Source organism: Littorina saxatilis, linkage group LG12 (genome assembly GCF_037325665.1).
Source record: "Littorina saxatilis isolate snail1 linkage group LG12, US_GU_Lsax_2.0, whole genome shotgun sequence".
Taxonomy (NCBI): Eukaryota; Metazoa; Mollusca; class Gastropoda; order Littorinimorpha; family Littorinidae; genus Littorina; species Littorina saxatilis.
Window position 1 is genome coordinate 74,570,873 of NC_090256.1, and position 27,786 is coordinate 74,598,658.

Below are 27,786 nucleotides of genomic sequence, written 5' to 3' on the forward strand. Positions count from 1 at the left end.
TCTACCCCTGAGTAAGTAGAATTCAAATAGGTCAGTCTTGCCCAATTGACATGTCCAAGCCTTAATAAAGAACTGATTTAAACAAGGTATTTAAGCGCGGAGATTGAATTTTTTTCTCCTCAATTTTAGTCATTTATTCAGTGGTCCGTTACCGAACTTCATTTGACTGGTTGGAGTCGCAGAACTATTGGTTTCATACTTGCTAAGATATACTGGATATAAGATATACCGGATTTAAGATACACGGATGTAAGAAAAACTGGATGTAAGATATACCCAAGGTATACGTGATATACCGGATGTAAGATTTAAACGGATATAAGATTTATCGGATATAAGATATTCTGGACATAAAATCTTAGCGGGTTTACGGCTAGCATGACCACTGGTGAAAGCTTAACCCACCCCCGCAATGAGGTCAAGCGGTGACATGGGACGGTTGTACTCCTCCCCGGCTGCCATCGCCTCCAGTCGTGTCAGTTCCTCCATCAGCGACCCGGAGCGCCCTCTGCCTCGCCGCAACTCTTCTGACAGGCGGCGTAACATCTCATCCTGCACGCAACAAACATGGGGTTATGGCACAGCACTAATGTCAGTAGATGAAGAGCCAGAGTATGAGAAAAGCATGCATGCACCTAATGCCAGACAGACAGACAGACAGAGAGACAGAGAGACAGAGAGACAGACAGAGAGACAGACAGAGAGACAGACAGACAGACAGAGAGACAGACAGAGAGACAGAGAGACAGACAGACAGACAGAGAGACAGACAGACAGAGAGAGAGACAGACAGAGAGACAGAGAGACAGACAGAGAGACAGACAGACAGACAGAGAGACAGAGAGACAGACAGACAGACAGAGAGACAGACAGAGAGACAGACAGACAGACAGACAGACAGAGAGACAGACAGACACACAGACAGACACACAGACAGACACACAGACAGACACACAGACAGACAAAATGAAATCCCAAAACAGATAGGCTAACGTTTCAAAATTCAATTAAAAAAACAACAAGAAGGGCAAAGCCCATACGACTCACATGCTTGACCTTGACCTTTACATGACCTTGACCTTCAGGGTCAAGGTCAAATAACTAAACCTAGCAATGACATCATACACTAAGAACTGCTTTACACATTTTTCCTACCAAAATACATGTGACCTTGACCCAAGGTCAAGGTCATCCAAGGTCATGCAACACAAAGCTGTTAATTCAAGACATAGGAAGTACAATGGTGCTTATTGGCTCTTTCTACCATGAGATATGGTCACTTTTAGTGGTTCACTACCTTATTTTGGTCACATTTCAAAAGGGTCAAAGTGACCTTGACCTTGATCATATGTGACCAAATGTGTCTCATGATGAAAGCATAACATGTGCCCCACATAATTTTTAAGTTTGAAACAGTTATCTTCCATAGTTCAGGGTCAAGGTCACTTCAAAATATGTATACAATCCAACTTTGAAGAGCTCCTGTGACCTTGACCTTGAAGCAAGGTAAATCAAACTGGTATCAAAAGATGGGGCTTACTTTGCCCTATATATCATATATAGGTGAGGTATTGAATCTCAAAAACTTCAGAGAAAATGGGAAAAATGTAAAAAATAGCTGTTTTTTAGACAACATTTATGGCCCCTGCGACCTTGACCTTGAAGCAAGGTCAAGATGCTATGTATGTTTTTTGGGGCCTTGTCATCATACACCATCTTGCCAAATTTGGTACTGATAGACTGAATAGTGTCCAAGAAATATCCAACGTTAAAGTTTTCCGGACGGCCGGCCGGACGGCCGGACGGACGGGGGGGACGAACGGACGGACGACTCGGGTGAGTACATAGACTCACTTTTGCTTCGCATGTGAGTCAAAAATGGTTAGTTATAATTAATGGAACGTTTAATTTTTGATAAAACAAACCATTTACAAAGACAGATAAAAATACAGAAAAGTAGCAGTATGGATATATGTTTATAGACTTTTTAGGCTTCAAAAACATATCAAGATTCTGATTAAGATAGAGAGATGGATAAGCTGTTATCCACTCCTATTTGACTGCCTCTAAAGGTGATTCTTGTGCTTAGGACACTTGGTGACACAGATATAACCCTTCAGAGGGAACTTCACACTGACTTACCTTCTCCTGGCACTTCTTTGAGAGTCGCGCCACCTTGGCTCTGAGCGAGTGCACTGCCGACACCGCCTTGTTGTTCTCAACCACCACTTCATCGTACTGTGGACACACAGACATATCAAATTATTGCCACATTAACCACACAGATTAAAACATAGATGTAAAGACAGATTCACATCCGGTTTGCTTGCATACACACACACACACACACACACACACACACACACCACACACACACACACACACACACACACACACACACACACACACACACACACACACACACACACATCCTCATACAAAAGAAACACAAGTTAGAAAAACACATGTTAAAAAAACACAGAATTTCCATCGTTGAACAAGTACATGTATATCAAACAAAGCTCGCCATCAGGATTTGAACCTTGCGGTGTTCCACCTGTACGAAGAAACTTGTTCACAGTCAATCAGTGGGTGGTTTTCAAACAATAAGAGCAAAGTTTCAACAACAACAACAACAACAACAACAACAACAACAACAACAACAACAACAACAACAACAACAACAACAACAACAACAACAACAACAAATGATGTCAAGACAAAGTCAGCACTTGCCCGTGCACACATATTGTCCATGTCGCGCCTGGTTTCTCGCAGACGGTCCATGCGATGCTGCAACTCAGCCATGCGTTCATGCAGACTGAGGTTTTCCTCATACAGTTCCCGAATCTTCTGGGTCTGACAGCGTTGCACGATGACAATGAAAGTCCGGAGAATGAGGTAAGAACATGAACATGAGGAGGGGAGAGAATCTTTGATCTGTCATGAGCCTATGATGAATTTTCTGAGAACGAAAATTAAAACTTGAAACCAGGTGGGTAACAGTATGAGACTGGATTTTTCTGGTGTTATAAAAATAGTTACAGCGTTCACTTATCTATAATTCAAAAGAAAAAAGTCTTACCTAATGTTATGTTGTGGAGCAGTTTCATAGTCAGCAACAAAACGCAGTTATATTCAGAATTAGAACAACTATGTAACGTTAAATCCATCACTTAAAAAAAATAAATAACGCCTAAACTAATGAAAAAATCACAGTTTTAATTTACAGTCAACTCATATTCAGACTTCATTCATTTTACGCCAAGAAAAACAAGTATTTTATCAAAACCTGGCTATCTATCGTTCGCTTCATAAATGCAAAAAAGGCATTAAAAACACTAGTAAAAGAAACAGGGGGTAAAAACAGAAGAAAAGTATAACTTCAAGCGCTTCTGCTAAATTTAACCAATAGAAAACAAAAAGACTTTTAATTTTAACCTGAGATGAAAATTAAGGGCAAATTACAGAATGCCAAAGGAAAAATAAATAATATTATATAATGTGAAAAGGAAATTAAAAAGGGACCTGCCAAACAAAAACCAATGCTCTGCTACTTGTTCTCTCTTATCAAGCTAAGAACAACAGCACCAATTCTAAGCTGATGCTATATAAATATTATCCATAGAGAGAGAACTGAACTGAACTGAACTTTATTCGACAAGGATTAACATCTAAAGGCTGGGCTTTTTCTTACAATATGTCCTTGGGACGCAAAAAAAGAGAAACAAAAGAAGCTTATCATAGTTTAATTTTAAATTTACTGAAACGGCCATACATTAATTATGAAAATGTTGAGATGTTTACAGCAGCGACCCCTTGGTGTGACGTGAACTGTAAGAGGGATAGAAGGTATAGCATTGTCTCAAAACCAAAGTGATAAGAGTTGTCCGTCCCTGCCATAGCCCGCGGCGCTGTCGGCGGGTAGTTCCGGTTGTTATGTTTACGTCCAAACTGGCTGAACGAGAGAAGAAGATTAGTGGTGGAGGGAAACGTTACTGTGTCTGCTGTTCAAACTACGCGGGTAAAGAAGTTGAAGGGCGGATTGTCATGCGGTTCCATTTTGCAAACACAAACCGGAACTACCTGCCGTTCCAGGGGCGCAACTCTGTCCGACTATCGCGTTAGTTACGAGACAATGCTATAACATGCACAAAATGAAGTGAGAGTAAAGAACTGCGTCTCTCGTGTGGTGAGCATGAGGTACAGTGGAACCCCCCCTTTACGACCGCCACAAATCTGAACAAATCAGGTCTTAAAAAGAAGGGTCAGTCTTAAAATGGGGGTACATTTACAGAGAAAATGAACAGAAAGTCTGAGAAAACAGGGTCTTCTTCTTCTTCTGCGTTCGTGGGCTGAAACTCCCACGTACACTCGTGTTTTTTGCACGAGTGGAATTTTACGTGTATGACCGTTTTTTAACCCCGCCATTTAGGCAGCCATACGCCGTTTTCGGAGGAAGCATGCTGGGTATTTTCGTGTTTCTATAACCCACCGAACTCTGACATGGATTACAGGATCTTTTTCGTGCGCACTTGGTCTTGTGCTTGCGTGTACACACGGGGGGTGTTCGGACACCGAGGAGAGTCTGCACACAAAGTTGACTCTGAGAAATAAATCTCTCGCCGAACGTGGGGACGAACTCACGCTGACAGCGGCCAACTGGATATAAATCCAGCGCGCTACCGACTGAGCTACATCCCCGCCAGAAAACAGAGTCTTAAAAGGGAGGGAGTCTTAAATTGGGGAGTATATATATAGGAATGACTTAAAAGGATAATTTACAATGAATCAGGACCAGCTAGTGCAAGAGTGACGGTGATCGACACCAGTGAAGGAATGAGGTTAGACCATGCTGTGACCATCATCATCAACTTATCACCATGTTGTGCTCTATAATGCTCAGCATATACATTAGTACTGATCTAGGGTTCAGAAAAAAAGAGAATTAGAAATTAACAGTTTTGGTAGTAGAGAGAATTCAATCAAAAGCAAAACGGGGGGACGGTGTCAAGAATAGGCTATGGAAGTCAGAAATAACTAAACCAATACAATGTCATGCATCCCCCAAGATCCAGAAAATCATTGTCCGCATTTCGTGTGCAGTGAACAGTGCGTCTCAATCCATTTGCCAGGGTCATTATAAAGTGTGTGTAAGTGTTCAACTAGTGACGAGTGGGATTCCATCAAGGTAAAGAAAACGGTGAAGCTTAATTGCAAATGGTGACTCGATCCAAACAGAGCTCGAGCTCACCAGGGAAGAAAGGAATCAGCAAAAGCGCAATAGGAACAGGTGAACATGTGACCAAAACTGTGACCCAAGGTCAAAAACCCGCAAACAAATGTTGGGAGCATGCAACCATCAAATCCCAAGATGTGACTGTTACCCTCTCTTTCAAAGTATTGGTCAGGTTTGAGACTTGCAACTCCAAAGATGAATTTTCAGCTTCCACATTTGACAAGCCTCGAACTTTGTCACGCAGTTCATGCAGCTGGGGTTCAAGGTCATCACGCTCCTTGGTGACATTTTCCAGGTCACATTTCAAATGGTCACGTTCAAGAACGGTTCTCTTCAAGGTGAACTCAAGGTCGTCCTTGTCACTGAGAGCCTGGTTGAGGTCTTTGTAGCGATGCCATATGTCTTCGTACTTTATGAGGAAAACACAGATGATACGACAAGCTGACAAAACAACTCTCTCATTCATATTGTTACTTGACTTACCTGCAGATAAAGGGCCCTCAAAGTGTACACATTCACTTCACTACTGATACTTACCATGACAAATGTGCACATACAAATTTTGAATGAAAAATGACAGTTGCTATCATTACAAATCAAAGAAAATATCAGACATAAAATTGCTTACCCCCAATTAACTGCTTGACACGAACAGCTTTCCTAACTGTTTTGACAACACGCACAGAAAAATTCACTGCACAATATATCGCTGCCGTAAGCACTCCTGGATCGAGGATCTAGTGCTCAAGGGAAAGAGCCTCCAAGCAGACGGTAGGATAGTTCCATGACTTTCTATAAAACGCATATGGGGTAATGTTATTCAATCTCATTCTTGTAGAAATGCTAATCAGGGGGTTTATTCCTTATACTATCACTAATATTCATGACCCCATCAACTCTGTGAGAAAACTCAACAAGCTTTCCTATGATCAACAGTACCGCAGTTTTCATGGCAGAAACCTGACACAAAAATGACGGTGATGAGGATGAAGGTCACTTGTTCATTTCGATGCTTGTTGGCTCTGTCAGATGCCAGGGCATTGGTTCCGAATACCTCTCACTCTTGTTGCACATGCTGTTTGCATTTTGAGCACTTGCGTCCCTTCGTTTCTCAGGTACACAAAAAAGACAGTCTCCATCATGACACCAACACCCTCCCTTTCTCTCACCTGTCCCCGCAAGGTGTTGTAATCGTCCTTCATCTGTTTGAGTTCCACGTCGGCGTCCTGTAACTGGGTCACCTCCGTCTCCAGCAGTCGCAGGGAGTCCAGCGCCGAGCGACGCATCATCTCCACGTTGCTGCACTCCTGCTGCCACCGCTGCATCTCCCCCACCAGCGTCTCCACCTCTGTGCGCTGAAAACATGACAGGTGGAAAAACATAAGACAGGTGAAAACACCACACAGGTGAGCATCAAGATAAGGATAAGAATAAGATTTGATATCGTCCTCTGAGGTTACCCTCACGAGAAGTCGGGCTGCTTTCTCACTGGCCATACAGTACGGCGTTACCCAATTTATTTTCTTTTTCATGCATGCGTGTATTCAAGCCATGAGACTTTCGCTGTGAACTTGGGTTCTTTATCGTCCTGTCAGTTTACCCTCATAGAAATTCAGGCTGCTTTCCCACTGGCCATACAGTACGGCACTACCCAATTTATTGTCTTTTTTCTGCCTGGGTGTATTCGTGTTTCCAAGCCCTGAGACTTTTGCTGTGAACTTGGGATCTTTATCGTGCGCATGCATGCACATAGGGGTTTTCGGACACTGAGGAGAATCTGCACAAAGTTGACTCTGGGAAATAAATCCCTCGCTGAACGTGGGGATCAAACTCACACTGATAGCGACAACTGGTTTTGAAGCCGGCGCTGCTACCGACTGAGCTATTTCCCCGCCCAAGACAGGTGTTCTGATCAAACAGGCGTTGAAATGAAATTTCACAAGTGAAAGGTCAGTATCTGGGCAGGATTCACAACCAGCAGAGCTAGACAGAGAAATGACCGGTCAAGCTGTGCTGCCTACCTTGGCACTGAGTTCTCTCTCCTTGCGGTCAAGCTCTGTCTTAAGAGCGGCAGGGTCGGTGAAGATGTCGTCCTTTCTGTACCCAGCGTTGGACAGATCCTGCTTCAGGTGCTTCACCTCCGTCTGCAGATGCTGAACAAGGTCACGGTCGTTCTTCTTGTTCTGCGCAAACGAGATTAGTGATAAACCGTGAGGATGCTTAAACAGTTTCTCTTATTTGTGGTTCATAGATATGTAAGGAACGAGATTAATTCCAGAACACTTGTCTTTCATTTAAACTACAACGGAATTCACTGACATCCTCCTAATTTAAGACTTTTAAACTTTAAAGACGTACATGTACTTTGCTTTCTCAAATCTCTGTTCATAACCTCCATAAATGTATCCCCTTGAGTGTTCAGAATTCCGGCTGAAGGCTCCTTTTAAAGACCTGATTTTCTGACATTTTTGGCAATGTTAGGAGGTTCATAAAAGTACATTCCTTCCCTGTTAATGTTACATGATGAAGGAATATTCTCCCTCCATATTCTTTTCAAACCTGGTTTGTTCCGTGTTCCGTCTGCTTTTTGTTGCCTTTTGTGTTTGTTAGTTCCTGATGAATCTTACATAAGCGAAAATTCGTACTGTCTTGCGCTGTCCTTGTATCGGTGAGCACAGAATTCTTTTGTTTTCTAACTTTGTTCATCTCACCAGTCACTTTGTTGTACATGTATAGGTTACATGATGACTCAAGCTTTCAGCTGCTAAATCAGAATCTGTCTGCAAGTAATAATACTAAAGTTAATATAGCGGTCAAGGTTTGACATTGACATTGACAGTGTGTGTGTGTGTGTGTGTGTGTGTGTGTGTGTGTGTGTGTGTGTGTGTGTGTGTGTGTGTGTGTGTGTGTGTGTGTGTGTGTGTGTGTGTGTGTGTGTGTGTGTGTGTGTGTGTGTGTGTGTCTGTGTCAGTGTGTGTGTGTGTGTGTGTGTGTCAGTGTGTGTGTGTGTGTGTCAGTGTGTCAGTGTGTCAGTGGGTGTGTGTGTCAGTGTGTGTGTCACAGTGTGTGTGTGTGTGTCTGAACGAGGGGGGGGGGGATTTCAAGAAACCAACCCTTTTGCTGCTTCCGGAGAAAAAGTTATGTGAGCAGTATGAGCTGATGGAATTTACTGAGTTACTGCGGGAACAATCATGGAAGATAAAGTTAGTCATAAATGTTCATTAACTCCCCAGTGTATTAATTGATCATTCTCTGAAAATGTTTTGCTAAATTTAATCATTTTAGTCATGTCAATGATGAAAAATATTAATACTAAATGGAAAGTCAATACTCTTAGTCTTACCTTATTCTTAAGTATTTCATCAGCATCAAGAATCCATTTTTCAAAAATATCAATATAGCGTCGTTTCTCCTCCAAATCCTTCTCCAATCTATTTATCTGAAAAGAAAAATGATGGCAATTAATACCAAGACGCCTGCATGCAGTCATATGTCCATCTCAAAGTTGAGAATTAATTTCAGTGAAGGGGTCAGTCATGCAACGTTCTGCTTGCTGGACATATTAGTCTCAACATAGATTCTCTAAAAAACAAACAAGAAGAGCAAACGCTCGATCGAGTCACTTTCGCAGTTCTGAATATTATATGAGGCATCAGATGGACAGGAAGAAATTGCTATTCACAACACAATGAGTCACGTTCACATAAAATTTGAGCCCGGTCACTTTTATAGTTTCCGAGAAAAGCCCAACGTTAAGTTGTGTGTTGCCGAACAGAAAAGGCTAGTTATCTCCCTTGTTTTTCTGATAACGTTCGTAAAAGGCTACAGATGTAAATACTTTGATGTAAAGAATAATCCTACAAAGTTTCAATCACATCCGATGAACTTTGTCAAAGATATAAAATGTCTAATTTTTCCTTTGACGCTGACCTGTGACCTTGAAAAAGGTCAAAGGTCAACGAAACCATCGTTAAAGTGTAGAGGTCATTGGAGGTCACGACTAAACAAAATATGAGCCCGATCGCTTTGATAGTTTCCGAGAAAAGTCCAACGTTAAGGTGGTGTCTACGGACGGCCGGCCGGACGGCCGGCCGGACGGCCGGCCGGACAGACTAACACTGACCGATTACATAGAGTCACTTTTTCTCAAGTGACTCAAAAAAATTCAAAACATACTAGTCTCAACATAGATTTTCTAAGAACAAAAACAATCAAGTACAACTGTATCATTTTCTATTAATTCCTGTAAAATTCCTTTGAAAGAGTTAATTTTACCCACAACAAGTATTTTGTTTTTGTTATATGATGTAATGTTATATGCAGATCAATCTGATCATATATGCAAGCTGACCATTCCACAATAGGACATGTTTGCTGGTGTCCGATGGAACATATGGATTTTGAAGATGAAGCATACATGCACCATCCTCCCTTGTACCTTCTCCTAAGCCCTCTACCCCCCCCCCCCCTCCCCGCCTGCTCGTTCAGACACACACACACACACACACACACATATATATACACCCACACATGCACACACTTTTGCGTTTACTAAAATAAAACATATCTGCATACTTTTTATCTCTCTCTTTTGTTGTTTAATTTCAACTGCATCCTTAATTATTCTGTAATTGTCTGTCTTTCCGTATTTCTGTCTGTCTGTCTTTCTGTATTTCTGTCTGTCTTTCTTTCTGTATTTCTGTCTGTCTGTCTTTCCGTATTTCTGTCTGTCTGTCTTTCTGTATTTCTGTCTGTCTGTCTTTCTGTATTTCTGTCTGTCTGTCTTTCTGTATTTCTGTCTGTCTGTCTTTCCGTATTTCTGTCTGTCTTTCCGTATTTCTGTCTGTCTGTCTTTCCGTATTTCTGTCTGTCTGTCTTTCGTATTTCTGTCTGTCTTTCCCGGTTTCCGTATTTCTGTCTGTCTGTCTTTCCGTATTTCTGTCTGTCTGTCTTTCCGTATTTCTGTCTGTCTGTCTTTCCGTATTTCTGTCTGTCTGTCTTTCCGTATTTCTGTCTGTCTGTCTTTCCGTATTTCTGTCTGTCTGTCTTTCCGTATTTCTGTCTGTCTGTCTTTCCGTATTTCTGTCTGTCTGTCTTTTCGTATTTCTGTCTGTCTGTCTTTCCGTATTTCTGTCTGTCTGTCTGTCTGTATTTCAGTCTGTCTGTCTGTATTTCAGTCTGTATTTCAGTCTGTCTGTCTGTATTTCAGTCTGTCTGTCCGTATTTCAGTCTGTCTGTCTGTCTGTATTTCTGTCTGTCTGTCTTTCCGTATTTCTGTCTGTCTGTCTTTCCGTATTTCTGTCTGTCTGTCTTTCCGTATTTCTGTCTGTCTGTCTTTCCGTATTTCTGTCTGTCTGTCTTTCCGTATTTCTGTCTGTCTGTCTTTCCGTATTTCTGTCTGTCTGTCTTTCCGTATTTCTGTCTGTCTGTCTTTCCGTATTTCTGTCTGTCTGTCTGTCCGTATTTCTGTCTGTCTGTCTTTCCGTATTTCTGTCTGTCTGTCTGTCCGTATTTCTGTCTGTCTGTCTGTCTGTCTGTCTGTCTGTCTGTCTGTCTGTCTGTCTGTCTGTCACTGTTAAAGTGGAGTGTTTGTTTTTCTTGTTCAACAAATAATAGTGCTATAGTTGTATAAGTTGCATTAATCTTTCTTCCTCGAGTTAGTTAGCAGGCCTTTTATCTAATCAACACAAATGTCTTAGATACATGCAACTATTCATTATTAAGTACACAGTAATTGTATACCTACAGTGCTAGTTGAAAGCATTAACTTACAAATCTCACTTTCACGTTGTACTTCAGTCACCACATGCTGTATGAAAGATTCATTTACAGTATATATACACATAAATAGATCTATGCGTAACTTAATGCTAAATCCTAAGTACTAGTGTTCAATACACTGCACCAGTGTGACTCGCAGCATGTCTAGAAGCTGTGATGGACAACATGGGGAGATAATTCAGTTGTGATGCTGGCACGTTCAGTTTAATCCATGTACATGCAGTTATCTTAATTCCTTCTCATGTAATCCATCATATGACCAACCACAGATCTGGCCATGCAGGCTTTTACATGGGATAATTACAGAGCATTCTTCCACTTTGACGTATACCAAAATTCAACAGGATGGGTGTTTCCTGTGCAGCTATATAGAGTACAATATGATAACGAATTGAAGTTGTAGATCGGCATACATGTATGTACTAGGTGTCACTTACAAAATCAAGTCAGCCAAACAAATTCCTACTTGGCACAGGTAACAGCCAGACTGTGGAGTTGTTGTATATGATCAAGTGGAAGCATGCTCTAATTACATGTACTAGCTTCAACTGATTTGTTGTATATGATCAAGTGGAAGCATGCTCTAATTACATGTACTAGCTTCAACTGATTTGTTGTATGTGATCAAGTGGAAGCATGCTCTAATTACATGTACTAGCTTCAACTGATTTGTTGTATGTGATCAAGTGGAAGCATGCTCTAATTACATGTACTAGCTTCAACTGATTTGTTGTATGTGATCAAGTGGAAGCATGCTCTAATTACATGTACTAGCTTCAACTGATTTGTTGTATGTGATCAAGTGGAAGCATGCTCTAATTACATGTACTAGCTTCAACTGATCTGCGGTACATGCTTGTGTACACTGGAAGGAAGGTCAATCTTTAATTGAGATGCAAATGACAGAGTGTTGCAGTCTGGGTGATGTGAACTAAGGGAGATAATGAGGCTCTGATGCTTACACATTAGTGTAAGCCAGATGTACATGTATGTGCAATAACCATCCAGTTAATTAGCTATTTCTACACAACCAGATCTTTAGTGATGCTGAAATAAAGAAACATACCATGCGCTAATACAGCCACATGCCCAAAGGCAGCTTTGTCTTCACCACCTGTCTGTACATGTATGCATTGATTCAGCAATTATAATGTTCAAACAGCAGCTCCAGGGTCAGATGCTACGCACACTACAAACACACTGACAGCTACACTACCTCAGCAGCCTCATTGTTATATAAGGCATATCTTAATGGGATACGTACTTGAAAAAGTGTGAAAGTGATCGACCTACCATTTCAAAATAATGAAAACATTCTGCCCCTGAATCTCAGAAACTGCACTGTAGTTGTACCTACATAATTCAGAGCTTACAATTTAAACCCCGATTCACGTCTTGTTGTGTACAAATAGTAGATATTGATCACAAAAGGTGTCACGGGAAGATATTCCGCTACATGTATATAAGCACCAATTAAAGGGCTCAATTCCTGGCCAGGAAGACCTTTCTTGGTTTCCTTTTGTCGTCTTATTAAATTTCCTGTTCATGTGTAAGTGGGTTACAGGTATTTAGTTGTGATCAACTGAGGGGGAGGGTTTTTTGCCATCTAAAATAAATCTTCATGTGTAAGTCAGGTATAGGTATATTTGGCTGTGTCTGATTGGGAGATTTTTTCCCTGTCTTATATGTGACCCTCCACCACGAAATGAGTCGCATGTCACCTCGCGCGGTTCTGCGCTAGGCTTAATATAAGTCCGGGGAGTGTCTGGTAACAGTGTGAGGGTCACCTAAAGTCACAGGCTTATAACTCAAACAGTTTTCGCTCTTTTCTAAAATGGTTTTCACTACTGGATAGAGCATAAAAAACTCTTTAGGAAAATGTAAATATATGAAAATCATGCAAAGGTGACATGCGACTCATTTCGTGGTGGAGGGTCACATATTTTCAAATAGGTACGGGTCAATAGGTATTTGGTTGTATTTCAGTGGGAGCTGGGTGCATGTGACCCATGCAGTTATTCATGCTAGTAATTTTATAAAAACACAAGTTCTTTTAGCTACTTTTTTGTGTTAGTTAATGTTTACCTAAATTGTTTCTGTTAATTGTATACTTACAAGTTATACACTAGCAGTTATCTTTATTGTTACAGCTAGCAGACTAATATTAAACCAAATAGTATTAAATCTTTAAGCAAGGTAAGCCACTACGTTTATCACAAGAGCAAAAGAGTGAAAAGATGCCAAATTCGATGCCAATAACACGTATGAACGGAAGCTAATTGTGAAACTGATCCAGTGAATACCATTCATAACAGACACCAGGAAAAACGAGATCGGTGGCACTAAACGACAATTTCTAAACGAAAGCAGCACTTTCTACTTGTAAGCAACGTAGACAAATTTGCAAAATCAATTAAAAAAAAAAATTAGACAGAAAAATAAACTGACAGACATCAAAGGTGGTATGACCACCCAAGAAAACAAAATAAGCAAGAACAAGTAAACAATAATAATATAAAAACAAAAGTGCAGACGTACTCTTCAAAACAAAACAAAAACAGCATAAATTCCTTTCTCGAAATATAAGAAAAAATAACAGCCAAAAAGCGTGACACTCCTTTGAGCCATAAACACAATTTCAATCTCCTTGGGCAACCAAGTATCCAAGTGTACAAATCAGCAGAAGACTATTAACACATACGTGACGAGACTGTTCCAAATAATATTTTGCCGAGCAGAGCCTTTAAGAACAGGATCAAACCCAGAACAGTAAACCACACAAGCTCAAACAATCGCAATTCTGGTGAGCTCTAGCAAGTAGTAAACCTGAAGGTAGCCAACAAATGCTTCAACACCAAATCATGCCACAAAAAACCTACGCTGATGACACTGAAACAAACTAATTTCCCTATTGTGACCACATCCCGTCATGCCTTCCACCTTACCTTCTCCTTGCGACGTGCCGCGGGGGGCAGCTAGCGTCAGAATGCACAGACACAATTTGTACAGCTACAGTACGTGACGGCAAAGCCATGGCTAGACCATACAACTGATACACCTGTAACCCTCGTCGGTAATGTGAACAGCTACAATGACGGCAAAGCCATGGCTAGACCATACACCCGATACACCTGTAACCCTTGTCAGTAATTTGTACAGCTAAAGTGATGGCAAAGCGATGGCTAGACCATATAATTATTACACCTGTAACCCTTGTCAGTAATTTGTACAGCTAAAGTGATGGCAAAGCGATGGCTAGACCATACACCCGATACACCTGTAACTCTTGTCAGTAATTTGTACAGCTAAAGTGATGGCAAAGCGATGGCTAGACCATATAATTATTACACCTGTAACCCTCGTCAGTAACCAGCACAGCACAACGATGTAGCGTACACAATTAATACAAGAGATATGAGACAAGATTCAACGCCCGTAAAGCCACCAAATATACACATGTACTGAAGGCAGATGAAAAAATAAAAATACAAGGTGGTGGGGTTGGAAGGGAGGGAAGGGGGAGGTAAGGGGGATGGGGGGTAAGGGGGAAGGGGGAGGTAAGGGGGATGGGGGGTAAGGGATAGTTGGGGAACTGTGGAAATGGAATGAGATTTCTCTGGGACTACTTACTGCACTATGCCTATTCGGCCGACCTTGACCTTCTGTTAAAGGTCAAGGTTATAACTGCAATGGAGAGTCCAATTCAGGTGATGATTTTTAATGAAGCAAACAATTTAATAAAAAATCTACTACCCACTGTCCAAATGTGAAAGCATTCAATGAAACTGGATTATATGAAAAAACAAATTCATTCAGCACTTCAAGAGAGCTAATACCACTCCAGAAAACAAAGCAATTTAGCTACATGTATATTTCATACCATGACCTTTCTGGTTTAATTCAACCATGTTGTTTTCAAAACACCGTCTAGCTGCTTCAAAACCTTACTCCATTTGATTAGTACACATGTTTTGCAGCACAACAAAATGGAACAAATAAATTTAAATACAAAACACTCGTTAGAACCAAACATGGCTGATGCATGTTAATCAAACCAAATTAATTAGTCACAAATGGTTCAGGGTAACTTGTTAACAAAGTGCTCAAATTCCACTACAGCTCATCTCTGGTTAAGAACTCAACACAACAGGAAGAGCTTTACGCTCACCATTAAAACAGTTTTCACGTGGCACAGACACTGAGTCAGGCTTCAGAATTGTGATGGCAAGTATAATGAAAGTTACCATTTTGAAGAAAAAAATATTGCTTAAATGCATAAATAACTCTTCAATGCTGAAGGATCAAAAAAGCTTAAAGATTTAGTATCTATGGACAATTATAGATGGCATATAACCATTAGCAAACTAAAACAGCCAATGAAAAATGAAGGTCAACACTTAACAGGTATCAGGAGTCTTGACCCGTTGACTTCTATGTTTGTTTAAAGTTACAACATTAAAGTTTTTGTTTTGCATTTAATCTAATTGAGTTGCAAGCCATTATCCATGCAGTGTTCACGTTGGTCAGAAATAACTACACTGACTTTTCATCATCTTTTCCAATACTCCAAAGAATTATCCGCAAATAGACAAGAAACAACTTTATTTACAGAGCCCCAAACTTATAGCTCACTCTGCATTTGCTTTTTTCTCAAAATCTTAATTGCATTTGTTCGCCTAATTTATATCACCATCATTTCTTCAGCCTGAGACGCCACGGCACAGGGAATGAACAGAAAAGAGAACTGTGGGAAGTTATTCATGTACAGTTAGACTGTGGGAATCATGCAGCAGAAATGTAAAGGTGACTTACATCGTCTTTGAGCTGTTTCCCTTCCCGCTCTGCTAGTCCTAGCAAGCGGGCGTTCTCCGTGGCCTGGTAACAAATTGTACAACACAACAAAACATGAAAAAACAAATAAACAAAATAAAATCCAAACAGATAGACCGCTAAAGTTCCAAAGTTCAGAATAAAAAAACCAAGAATTGTAGGTTAATGGAACTTTAATAAAACATTCAATTAACCTATAATTCTTGGGGTTTTTCTTATCAAAAAAAACAAAAACAAAAAAAACATGACAGCAGATGAGAAATGTGCCCATGCTGAACATCTTGAGGAAACTTTTCAGCGACAGTTGTGACAGAAATAATTGTTTGCTACATGGAAGCCTTTGAAAGGATTTGTTGCTGACCGTACCTGTTCTACTGGTTGTAAAAATATCAGATAACGGGGATAGTGAGTAGTAACTATAATAACCTACTGATCTTCTCTCTCATTCTCTCTCTCTTTCTCTTGTTCTCTCTCTCACACACACACACATCCAATGCAATCACACACACAGACACAGACACAGACACACACACAGACAGACACAGACAGACACAGACAGACACAGACAGACACAGACAGACACAGACAGACACATCCAATGCAATCACACACACAGACAGACACAGACACACACACAGACACACACACACAGACACACACACAGACAGACACACACAGACACACACAGACAGACACAGACACAGACCCACACACACAGAAATGCTACTTATTCCTCAACATTCTCATTAAAATGTACTGTGCGCATATCATCATTTTAACCGAACTAACAAACAAACTCACATTTGCCTTCCAGTTGAAGACATCTTCATCTTCCGCCTTGCTACCTGCCTTGGAGCTTGGTTTATCCTGCAAGTAATAATAATAAGTGAATGTATTGTTCCGTCAATAACAAACGTTCCAACAACCTACCTTTCTTGTGTTCTTATCCTGCAAGACAATATCAGACATGAATGATGAATTTCCAGCAGCGAATTGCACAAACTGTTCCAATCCTACAGTCTACAGTGGGACCTGCAGCTCACTAAAAGCAAGAGTATTCATTCTTTCACACCCCATACACACTCCACAGAGTTATTTCCGGTCTATTGCCAAGAGATACTTAAACGTGATCTCCTCCCTGTACGAGCCTTAGACTTAAGTCTCCCAGTCAGCCACTCACCTTCAGCTGCTTCTCAATCTGCGCAATCCTCTGTCGGATGGTCATCCCCACAACAGACGATTGTCTCCCCTTCTGACCGCCCCCGGCTCCGGCCTCCCCCCCTCCACTGTCACTGGCAGACGCACTCTGTCCCCTGAGCGGCAGACTGACCGACGACACGAACGTCCTGCTGGTCACAGGGGCGGTGGACACGGCCTGAGGCTTGAGGCGGGAGGGTGGGGAGGGTGGGGAGGACATGGGGTGTCCGGGAGGAGCGGACGATGGAAGGGGCGGGGCTTCATCATCCTCCACACTCTCCGACTCCGACGGGGCGGAGCTTGGCAGGTAGAACGAATCATCCGTGACGAAACCTGAACTTGTGCGTTGTTGCTTTGATTTGCGCTGCGGGGCGATAGGCGATGAAGGTGATGACCACGCCGAGGTGGCTGTGGGCATGGGTGGTGGGTGGCTGTCGGTGCCCCTGCCAGACCCTGAAGACGGCACGGCAACGGGGGCAGGGGTCACCGACGATGACGTCCCCCGCTGAGTGGACCCAATCACTCGCAGACGGGGGGTGGTAGGTGCGCCTGACATTTCTGAATCCGTGTCATTCTGTGATTTGAAACTGCTGCGCTCGCTCTCGGAGGCGAGGCTGAGTCCTATGACTAGCTCCTCCTGTAGCGGCAGAGTGCTGGTGGTGGTAGCTGTGGCGTGCGGCATGGAGGCGGACGCTCCCCTCTGCTCCGCCCCTGCCTGTGACTGACGCCTCAGCTCCACCCGACGCCAGTGGCTCTCTTCAGGCTCACCGGGCGTCACACCCTGGGCTCGGCCGGCGTTCACTGTACTGCTCCTCTCAGCCTGAAACAGTCAACAACACAGGTTGAGTAAGCCTGGCTGAGTAACACAGGCCGAGTCAAGCCTGACCTTAACTGGGCCAAGTCAACTTACACGTAGTAATTACTTGGCGAAGCGAGCAGCACAAAGCTTTAGCACCAAGTTTTTGGTAAAAAGACTTGGGGCTCAATCAGGCATGAAAACAGCTGGAGGTGAAAAAAGAGGAAAATAAAGTGGGGGTCTGGGGGCCGCAGTAGGCCCCCAGTGGGGTCGAGGGGCAACGCCCCTTGTGGGGGCCAGGGGGCAAAGCCCCCTGGAGCTGAAGGGGTTTCAGCATTTCTGAGCATTTCTGAGCCTTAAAATGGGCATATATATATATATATATATACACAAGCTTTATAAGGCCCCCTGAAACTGAAGGGGCTGTAGGCATTTCAAAATCTGAAATTGGCATTACTGAATAAGCATACATTACATACGAACAAGCTTGCAGTGGGGCCCTTGAAAATATAGGGGCTCTAGCTTTTCAAAATATTGAAATGGGTATTAAATTGTAAGCTTGTATGAGGACCCCTTTGAAAACTTTAACACTAAATTGGAATCTAAAAAGATTATAAAGAATATCAGTATTATTGACACACAATTCTCACAGATGACAACACATATAATCATGCAATTTACCTAGCACAATGCAGCTCCCTTGTGGCTTAATATATCCTCACTTTCACATCCTCAGTCCAATTGACTGATCCAGGGTAGAAATCAGGCTATTTTCAAAAGTTTCATCCAGTCTAGTAAATGTTGTACAATGCAAGGAAGTTCCGCTTGTCACAGTGGCACTTTGTGTCAAGGTGTGCCTGAAGTGCCACGAACCCACGACTGCCATACTTCAATGTCTTCGTACATGCGACACAGAATGCCTTGCCTCTCACCTACACTTTCCTGATAACGTCGCCAATACGACAGCCATCGTATTCTCGATCAAGCCAGTTCCACCTCCAATCGTTCTTCAGTCCTTCTATGATCCGATTCGCGGCCCCGTGACGCTGTTGAAATCGCCACATTTCATCTGTTAGAGGGTCATCGCAAACTTTGGAAACCTCCGAATTTCCCAGAGAAAAATTTGTTCAAGCGCGGCAGGAAGTGAAGAAAGGCTCGAATCGATCCGTTTGCGGACTCGGCAATTTACGGTTTATCCAATTGAGCAGTGGCGGGAGTAACGCTTGCCACGTCTTTCGTTTTGCCTCTTTCTTTGTGGGGTCTTTTTTTTTTCCGGCGGAAATTTAAAAAAAAAAGCGAAAGTGTGACAAAAAAACGGCGGAATTTCCGCTGAAAAGAGAAAGTTTTCATGCCTGCTCAATTAAAGACCGCCTTAACATGGGCTGCGTAACACAGAAAAACAGGAACACCTACACAGTCATTTTCGTGCCTAAAAAATAACATTAGGAAAAGTTGTTAATTAGGATTAACTCATTCGAGTTGTATCAGAGATTCAGACTTCCTAATCCGATAGCTGTGCTTTGCGTTGCCGGCACCTCAGATGTTACGATGCGATGTATGTAACGAATTTTTAGTGGTGTGAACGGCCCCGCTAACCAAGGGAAACAACCCCCGCAGTAAACTTCTGCCTGTCTACAGTGGAACCATTCACTGTAAACAGTTCCTTCCCTTCAATTGTTGGGAATAATTTGATTTTTTTTACGGTGTGCAACCCACGTGTTTTGACTTTTCCAAGATGGCGGATCGTTTTGCTACAAGAAACATCAACTTGGAAAGAGTGCTAGAACTTGTTATTCAGGACGGTTCTGATCTTGACCTTAGTGATGATGATGATAGTGGAGATGATATTTTAGATTCTGGTGACGAGTTTGTGCCAATGGACGATGATTTGGGTGATGATTCGGACAATGAAAGTGTCGATCATGACATTGTGTATGATGAACCCATGACATAGAAATTGTTTTTGTTTTTTTGCTTCAAAGAGGTAGTTTGACTGGATGTGAAGACAACAAAAGGTATGTTCTTTCAAATGTTTCATATATTTTCTAAAAGAGCAAGTTTCAAACTTTGCAAAAATGTAAGGTAGGTAAGGTTATCTTGTGTTGTTGATTTTTTTGGATTTTTTTAAATGGGTCAAAATGGTGCGCCGGGAGAGAACACAAGGGACAATTTAGACGCGCCCCGAATGAGTTAATATTCCTTCCTCATTTGGGACCTATTTTCTTAAGTGTTATGAAAGATTTTGTTGCAAGATCCTGTCCTCAAACAAAGTTGGGTAACATAGGACAATGTTTGATAACTTTAAACATACATAAAGTTATTCTAGCTAGCAGCTCAATAAATAGGAAGGAGTTTTAAATATTGTTTCAGATTTTAAATCAGGGTTGCTTTACTTTTTGGCATGAGTTAATACTTTTAGACAAATACAGAAAATGGTATAGACAGATCATGAAAAACTGAAGAAAAAAAAAAGAAAGAAAAAAGTTAATTTAGTGTTGGAAGTTGATTTTCAAACGATTCTCAGAGAATCCTTCTCTTAATTAATAAACAAATATCTGAAGATGAGTACAAAGAGTGAAAACTGACCTGTACAACGCCTTCCTGCGTGTGCGTGAGCCCGGGTGGCTTGGTCAGGCTTCGCACACTGTGAAGCACCCTCTCTGATTCCAGCGACTGCAAGTTGCGTGCTGGGAGATCCTCGCTCTCTGAGCCCTGACCTGTTAACACACAATACAAAAGAAATGTAAATTATAGCTATGATACAGCTTCACACAGCACACAACACTTTTTTGAACTGCTGCAGGTTTCATGTTCTCTCATGGCCCTGTGCAGAGACAGGCTCAGACAGACCCACACACATGCACAAACACACACACACGCACAAACACACACACGCACAAACATACACACGCACAAACACACACACGCACACACATACGCATGCACACACCCACACACATGCAGGCACGCACACACACACACAGGCACCCACCCACGCACACACGCACGCACACACACACAGACAAGACAGACAAGACAGACAGACAAGACAGACAGACAGACAGACAGACAGACAGACAGACTGACAGACAGACAGACTGACAGACACACACACACACATCCACTGAGTACACTGCACCATAGACTCTGCATTAGTTAAGACCACATTATCTGACACTGAGCACATTCCTCAGCTCTCTGCTAAATGCCCTAAAACTTCACTTATAAACTCAACAGCTTGTGCATCAAGCAAGCAAATTGAATCACCTAAAGTACAACCACCTCAATTCATCACTGGCAAACAGATGGCACACACTGTTAAGCTTATAATGTTGCCGATAAAAGACTACCTGGGGCGGGGAGACAGCTCAGTTGTGTTGGCTTTAAAACCAGTTTGTTGCAGTCAGCGTGGATGGGTTAATTCCATCCCATTTTTCCATGAGGGATTTATTTACCAGAGTAATGCAACTTTGTGCAGACTATTCACAGTGTGTATGCATGCACATGATAAAGATTCCAAGTTGACAGTGAAAGTCTCTGGGCTTGAAAATACAAACACATGCATGCAAGAAAAGAACAAAAACATGGGTAGCGCAGTACTGTGGTAGTCTGTGCGATAGCCAGCTGCTTTCCCCAGAGGAAAAGCAGCTTGAATTAATTTGCACAAGGAAAACTAAATGAAATGTCCTCGTCTTGCCCTATTAGTCTAGGTCGGTTCCTTGGCATCAAGCTCAACTCTAACACTGCGATGATGTGACAAACACTGATACCAAAACTACAGCACTCATTGCACAAAGATCTGTCAATTTGGTCAGAGCTGATGATACTACATGTACTGGTACCACTCACTTTCAGCTCAGATGCACAAAAACATCACTGAGATTTTCAGAGAGACATCAAATGGCTGAGATCATGCAGACTCGACATATCCGAGAGATGCATCTCATCTTGTCAGTGCGCACAATACAACCGACACGTCCAGGATATGTGACATATTGCCCAGCAGGTTTTTTTTCCGCCTTTTGTTATTGATCCCTTGAGGTTAACACCCAGATGTGTGTCACTCGGTGTGTTGTAGCGCGGTCACTCTAATAGCGATCATTTGAGCTGAGCCCGGGACACATGCAGCTGTCGCACAGGTGGGAAGATTTATGGATCGTTCATGCAATCTCCAGTCACACTCGTTTCGTACAAAATCTTGCTGAAGAATGTGTCACTTCCGATTCACCGTTCGCATATATGAATTGCAAGAATTATGAACATAGTCATCTGACATTATAAGCAGCACAAACACATACTTTCTTTCTTTCTTTATTTGGTGTTTAACGTCGTTTTCAACCACGAAGGTTATATCGCGACGGACAAACACATACTGCTGCATGGCTTTTATTATGCAAACCCTCACTTAAGTATGACAACACTAGCTGAACTGAATGTGTTCCAACATTCGGAAGTTATGAATTGCAAGACTTTTAAATGTACAGCATAAACACAACTGCATACATTTTTCAAAAGCAGAATTAATCATACAAACTCTTACTCCAGCATTACCAAGGAGCAAATAGCTAAACTCAACCCTTCACAAAGGTATGAGCGAACGAGAAGAAGAAGAAGAAGAAGACAAAGGTATGCCTCAGCTAAAGACTGCTAGCAAACCTTCAGGTGTGTCTGTGGTGAGTAAAACTAATCAAGCCATCTCTCTTCCATCAGAATTCTACCGGTTTTCCAATCCACTTTGCCAAATGTGACCACTATTTTCTTTGACACAGATGTTTAGGAAATGAGTTGTATATCAATCATGACCCACAGCTGTTTATTTGCCATGAATCAATCAGAATAGCATTATTTAACCACACCCCTCATAGCAAGCATCTATGTATCACGCTGTCCAAATAAGATGAACTGTCAATCAATCTGTGAATCACGTCCATTTCAAGCGCATCAATTGGGGTATCAAATATGAATATATTTCCATTTTTCTCTATCAATCTTTGTCTTCCACTCTGCCCGTCTCAGTCTCTCTAAGTCACTCTCTGTCTTAATCGAGGACTGGGTGGCCGAGTGGTAACGCACTTGCGCTCGGAATCGAGAGGTTGCGAGTTCGACCCTGGGTCAGGGCGTTAGCAATTTTCTCCCCCCTTTCCTAACCTAGGTGGTGGGTTCAAGTGCTAGTCTTTCGGATGAGACGAAAAACCGAGGTCCCTTCGTGTACACTACATTGGGGTGTGCACGTTAAAGATCCCACGATTGACAAAAGGGTCTTTCCTGGCAAAATTGTATAGGCATAGATAAAAATGTCCACCAAAATACCCGTGTGACTTGGAATAATAGGCCGTGAAAAGTAGGATATGCGCCGAAATGGCTGCGATCTGCTGGCCGATGTGAATGCGTGATGTATTGTGTAAAAAAATTCCATCTCACACGGCATAAATAAATCCCTGCGCCTTGAATATGTGCGCGATATAAATTGCAAAAAATAAAAATAAAAAAAATAAAATAATAAATCCCTGCGCTTAGAACTGTACCCACGGAATACGCGCGATATAAGCCTCATATTGATTGATTGATTGATTAATGAGTCACACCATAGAATTACATTCTCTCTCTCTCTCTCTCTCTCTCTCTCTCTCTCTCTCTCTCTCTCTCTCTCTCTCTCTCTCTCTCTCTCTCTCTCTCTCTCTCTCTCTCTCTCTCTCTCTCTCTCTCTCTCTCTCTCTCTCTCTCTCTCTCTCTCTCTCTCTCTCTCTCTCTCTCTCTCTCTCTATGTTTCTATTGCTCGTGACTTATTTTGAGTACACTTGACTTGCTGTTTGTTGCTTGCTTATCATCATATTGCTGTTATTATCATCATTATCAGCAAATATATTATTATTATTATTAATATTATTATTATTATTATTATAATTATTAATATTTTTATTTTTTTTTTACAGTTAGTATTATCATTATCGTTATGACATCATCATCATTACCATTATTTCTATTTTCATATTTCTATTGCTGTTATTGTATTTAATAGTATCAAATACTATAACTTTTTCTTTGCATTTAAATGCCATTTATTATCATATGTACGATTATTTTTGCCGTCAACCTTTTTTGCTCTTATAATGTTTTCATGTTCTGTTTTGTACTCTCTCTCTCTCTCTCTCTCTCTCTCTCTCTCTCTCTCTCTCTCTCTCTCTCTCTCTCTCTCTCTCTCTCTCTCTCTCTCTCTCTCTCTCTCTCTCTCTCTCTCTCTCTCTCTCTCTCTTATGCCACAACCCTCGAAAAATATAATTTGATTTGATTTCATCTCTCCAACGGTAACTCACCTATGTCAGCAGCCCACAAAGAGGGCACCTGCCCCTCTGACAGGTGATGCTTCAGTTTCTGTCACAACAGAATAAACACAATTATAGAGCAAAATATATCTGAAAACTTCTGCATCATCTGGGTAGCCAATAAAGGTTATTTGTGAAAACAATTAAACGTGGTATGACTGGCGGACCCCGATCTGTTAGGTGCATGTGAGTGTGTGTGAGTGAGCAAGTGAGTGAATGAGTGAATGTGTGAGTGAGCAAGTGAGTGAATGAGTGAATGTGTGAGTGAGCAAGTGAGTGAATGAGTGAATGTGTGAGTGAGCAAGTGAGTGAATGAGTGAATGTGTGAGTGAGCAAGTGAGTGAATGAGTGAATGTGTGAGTGAGCAAGTGAGTGAATGAGTGAATGTGTGAGTGAGCAAGTGAGTGAATGAGTGAATGTGTGAGTGAGCAAGTGAGTGAATGTGTGAGTGAGCAAGTGAGTGAATGAGTGAATGTGTGAGTGAGCAAGTGAGTGAATGAGTGAATGTGTGAGTGAGCAAGTGAGTGAATGAGTGAATGTGTGAGTGAGCAAGTGAGTGAATGAGTGAATGTGCGAGTGAGCAAGTAAGTGAATGAGTGAATGTGTGAGTGAGCAAGTGAGTGAATGAGTGAATGTGTGAGTGAGCAAGTGAGTGAATGAGTGAATGTGTGAGTGAGCAAGTGAGTGAATGAGTGAATGTGTGAGTGAGCAAGTGAGTGAATGAGTGAATGTGTGAGTGAGCAAGTGAGTGAATGAGTGAATGTGTGAGTGAGCAAGTGAGTGAATGAGTGAATGTGTGAGTGAGCAAGTGAGTGAATGAGTGAATGTGTGAGTGAGCAAGTGAGTGAATGAGTGAATGTGTGAGTGAGCAAGTGAGTGAATGTGTGAGTGTCTGTGTGTGTTTGTGCATGCGTGTGGATTGAAGAAAACCGACAAAAAAAGGTTGGTGTGGTCAGGAGGGGAAAAGTGAAAAAACTAACAAGTGCATCAATCAACGTACCTGGATCAAGTTCTGATAAGACTCCAGTCTTTTTCTCAGAACCTCCAGTTCCACCTCATGCCCACAGGAACCCTGCAACAGTCACAGTTTGCATGTATATTAGAATCAGTGATAACGCTGGATATATTGTAAACTGGTATCAACAGTCTCAGTGTGCATGTATATTAGAATCAGTGATAACGCTGGACATATTGTAAACTGGTATCAACAGTCACAGTTTGCACCATTAGGCCAAGAAAAAAGTTAATGTTTCTGATTACCCGACTGACCCTATGTTTTACTCCGACCCTAGAACTTTTTTAAACTTAAAAAAAATAAAAAGTCTCAATTAATAAATGCCAAGAAATCAAAAAGCATTGCAAAAACAATGCAATGCCTTAAAAATCAGTCAAATGCAGTTAAAACCGTTGGGTTGACCACACATCTCAACATGGAGCTCTCTAGTTTTATGTTCTAGGTTTTCACATTTTGAAATTGCACTAAACAGAAACTTCTTCTTCTTCTGTGTTCCCAGCCTAAACAGAAACTTCTTCTTCTTCTGTGTTCCCCGCCAAAAACAGAAACAAAAAAACCATCCAGCCTCACACACCTTGCCCTGTTGCAGCTGCAGAATATTCTGGCTGAGCTGAGCGTTGAGTTCTTCCAGCTCGCTCAGCTGATATTCCGTGTCTTCCAGCAGCGCCACCTTGACACGCATGGCTGTCAGCGTTGCCGTGGGGACCTTCACGGCGGCGACGTCTTCCTCTGCTGGCTGCGGCCGATGGAGTTCCGCCTTAGCGGCCTCCAACTGCCGCTGTAGTATCACCACACGCTTCTGACACTCCTCCAACTTCTGTGGCAGTTGCTGCTTCTGTGATGCTGGCAGACTGCCCAGCATCTGTTAGGGCATGAGGATCACACAGTCGTTAGTCATTATTCTTTGACAGTGGCAACCCCCTTTTAAGACTCCACCCCCCCCCCCTCCCCCCCCCCTCCTCACAATTTAACATTCCATCGCTTTTAAGACCTTATTTCCCACATTTTAAGACTCTGCTTTCAACGGTACAGTGGTACCTGGGATGAAAGGACACCCTTGGGAACCAGCCAAAGTGTCCCTACATTGAAGGTGGCCTGTCATGACAGGTATATTTAGGTACAGACGATAAAGGGACAGCAGAAGGTGTCCTTTCATGGGAGGTGTCCTCCCATCAGAGGGGCCTCACAAGGCAGGTACCATTCTAGTGACTACTGTCCTACCAACCTAATATTGTAGAGTTAGCTACAAACATTTGATGACCAGCTAACCATTACAAACACCCACCTGACTGCCCACAGTTTCAAACTCGACGAGGCGCGACTTGAGCCGATTCTCACTGCGCTGTAATTGGTTGACCTTGTCTTTCAGGATTTCATCTGTCTGCTCCAGTTCTCGGATACGTGCCTGAGCATCAATGTCTCTCAGTTCATATTCCCGCGTCTGAAAGATACACAGTTCTCTGTTAAAGTCATATAGGGCATTGCCACATCTGTCATTTCCTGTGGCTGTTACATTCCTGTAATAAGGACCTCACTTGCAAATTGCTCTCATAATCTGTACTGATAAAAATTAGGTAGAAGTGCAATGCCTTTCGCACGGTTGTCAACCACCCAATGCAGTGCATAAACTGCGAAGGACAAAATCAGCCATCCCTCCCTCTCTCACACACACCCCAAGTCTGTACAAACACACACACGCACACCCACCCACCCAACCACATACCACACACACACACACGCACACATCCACCCAGCCAACCACCCACCACCCACACCAAGCTCACCAACACCCCACATACCCACCACCCCTCCAGACACACCAAACTCACCCACACCTAAAAAAAACCACACACACACTCACACACCCCCTTCCCCCCCCCCCAACCCCCTACACACACCCCATCGACCCCACACATCAAACCCACCTTCCTCTGCAGTGAAGCCTCACTCTTCTGCAGGCTGTCGACGTGCTGGTTGAGGCTGACCTCGGCGTCCGACGCTGCGGTCAGCTTCCGGTCCAGCTCGTGGATCTGACCCTGCTGCTGCGCCACGTGCTGCGACAGCACCGCGTTCTCCTCCACAGCGCGCTGCAGCCGCGAGGACAGGTCCATGTTGATCATGTCCAGCTCAGAGGCCTTGCTGTAAGCCGCTGCTTCGCTCTTCTCAAACTGCTGCAGGCGGTTGTGGAGACTGGCCTCCACGTTCTCGTGGTTCTTCAGCTTCTGGACCAGCGTTGTCTCCAGGTTTTCTAGCTCTTTTACCCGCACCTCCAGGTATTCTGCGCGGTCCGAGAGTCCTCCTTTCTCCAGCTGTAGGTCCTGGACGGTCTTGCGGAGCGTGACTCCGGTGGTGGAGAGATGCTCCATGGAGGTGGCTAGGTCACCTGACTTGCTCAGCCACACCTCCTCGTCTAGCTTCAGCTTGCGGACTAGCTCTCGCAGTCGCCGCTCATGCACCTGAGAAAAAAAAATATGTGTGAAAGTTTTCAACGGGAGCAGAGTGATAGGATGTTAAGACGAAAACACATTTCTTGGGACTTGACCCTTGCAGGTAACAGGCCTGAAAGGGGCGAGTATTTTACTTGCCATGGTGAGTAGGAACATGT

At 42.6% G+C, this 27,786-nt stretch overlaps 1 protein-coding gene across 5 annotated transcripts in view; it reads right to left on the bottom strand.

Annotated features, from left to right (window-relative positions):
- The window catches only part of LOC138983229 (golgin subfamily A member 4-like), a 74,328-nt gene that overhangs the window by 13,563 nt on the left and 32,979 nt on the right, over window positions 1-27,786 (bottom strand). For 2 of the 5 annotated variants that reach the window (XM_070356644.1, XM_070356641.1), the window contains 16 exons: window positions 27,107-27,637; window positions 26,467-26,622; window positions 25,756-26,043; window positions 25,167-25,238; window positions 24,158-24,215; window positions 20,430-20,560; window positions 17,031-17,867; window positions 16,652-16,717; window positions 15,833-15,895; window positions 13,966-13,995; window positions 8,583-8,678; window positions 7,261-7,422; window positions 6,409-6,594; window positions 2,737-2,859; window positions 2,143-2,238; window positions 406-552 (listed from right to left, as the gene is read on the bottom strand). In XM_070356644.1, the coding sequence (XP_070212745.1) occupies window positions 406-552; window positions 2,143-2,238; window positions 2,737-2,859; window positions 6,409-6,594; window positions 7,261-7,422; window positions 8,583-8,678; window positions 13,966-13,995; window positions 15,833-15,895; window positions 16,652-16,717; window positions 17,031-17,867; window positions 20,430-20,560; window positions 24,158-24,215; window positions 25,167-25,238; window positions 25,756-26,043; window positions 26,467-26,622; window positions 27,107-27,637 (3,042 nt within the window). Of the gene's footprint in view, window positions 1-405; window positions 553-2,142; window positions 2,239-2,736; window positions 2,860-6,408; window positions 6,595-7,260; window positions 7,423-8,582; window positions 8,679-13,965; window positions 13,996-14,650; window positions 14,705-15,832; window positions 15,896-16,651; window positions 16,718-17,030; window positions 17,868-20,429; window positions 20,561-24,157; window positions 24,216-25,166; window positions 25,239-25,755; window positions 26,044-26,466; window positions 26,623-27,106; window positions 27,638-27,786 lie in introns of those variants that run through there. The other 3 variants (XM_070356642.1, XM_070356643.1, XM_070356645.1) reach the window with 3 other exon arrangements.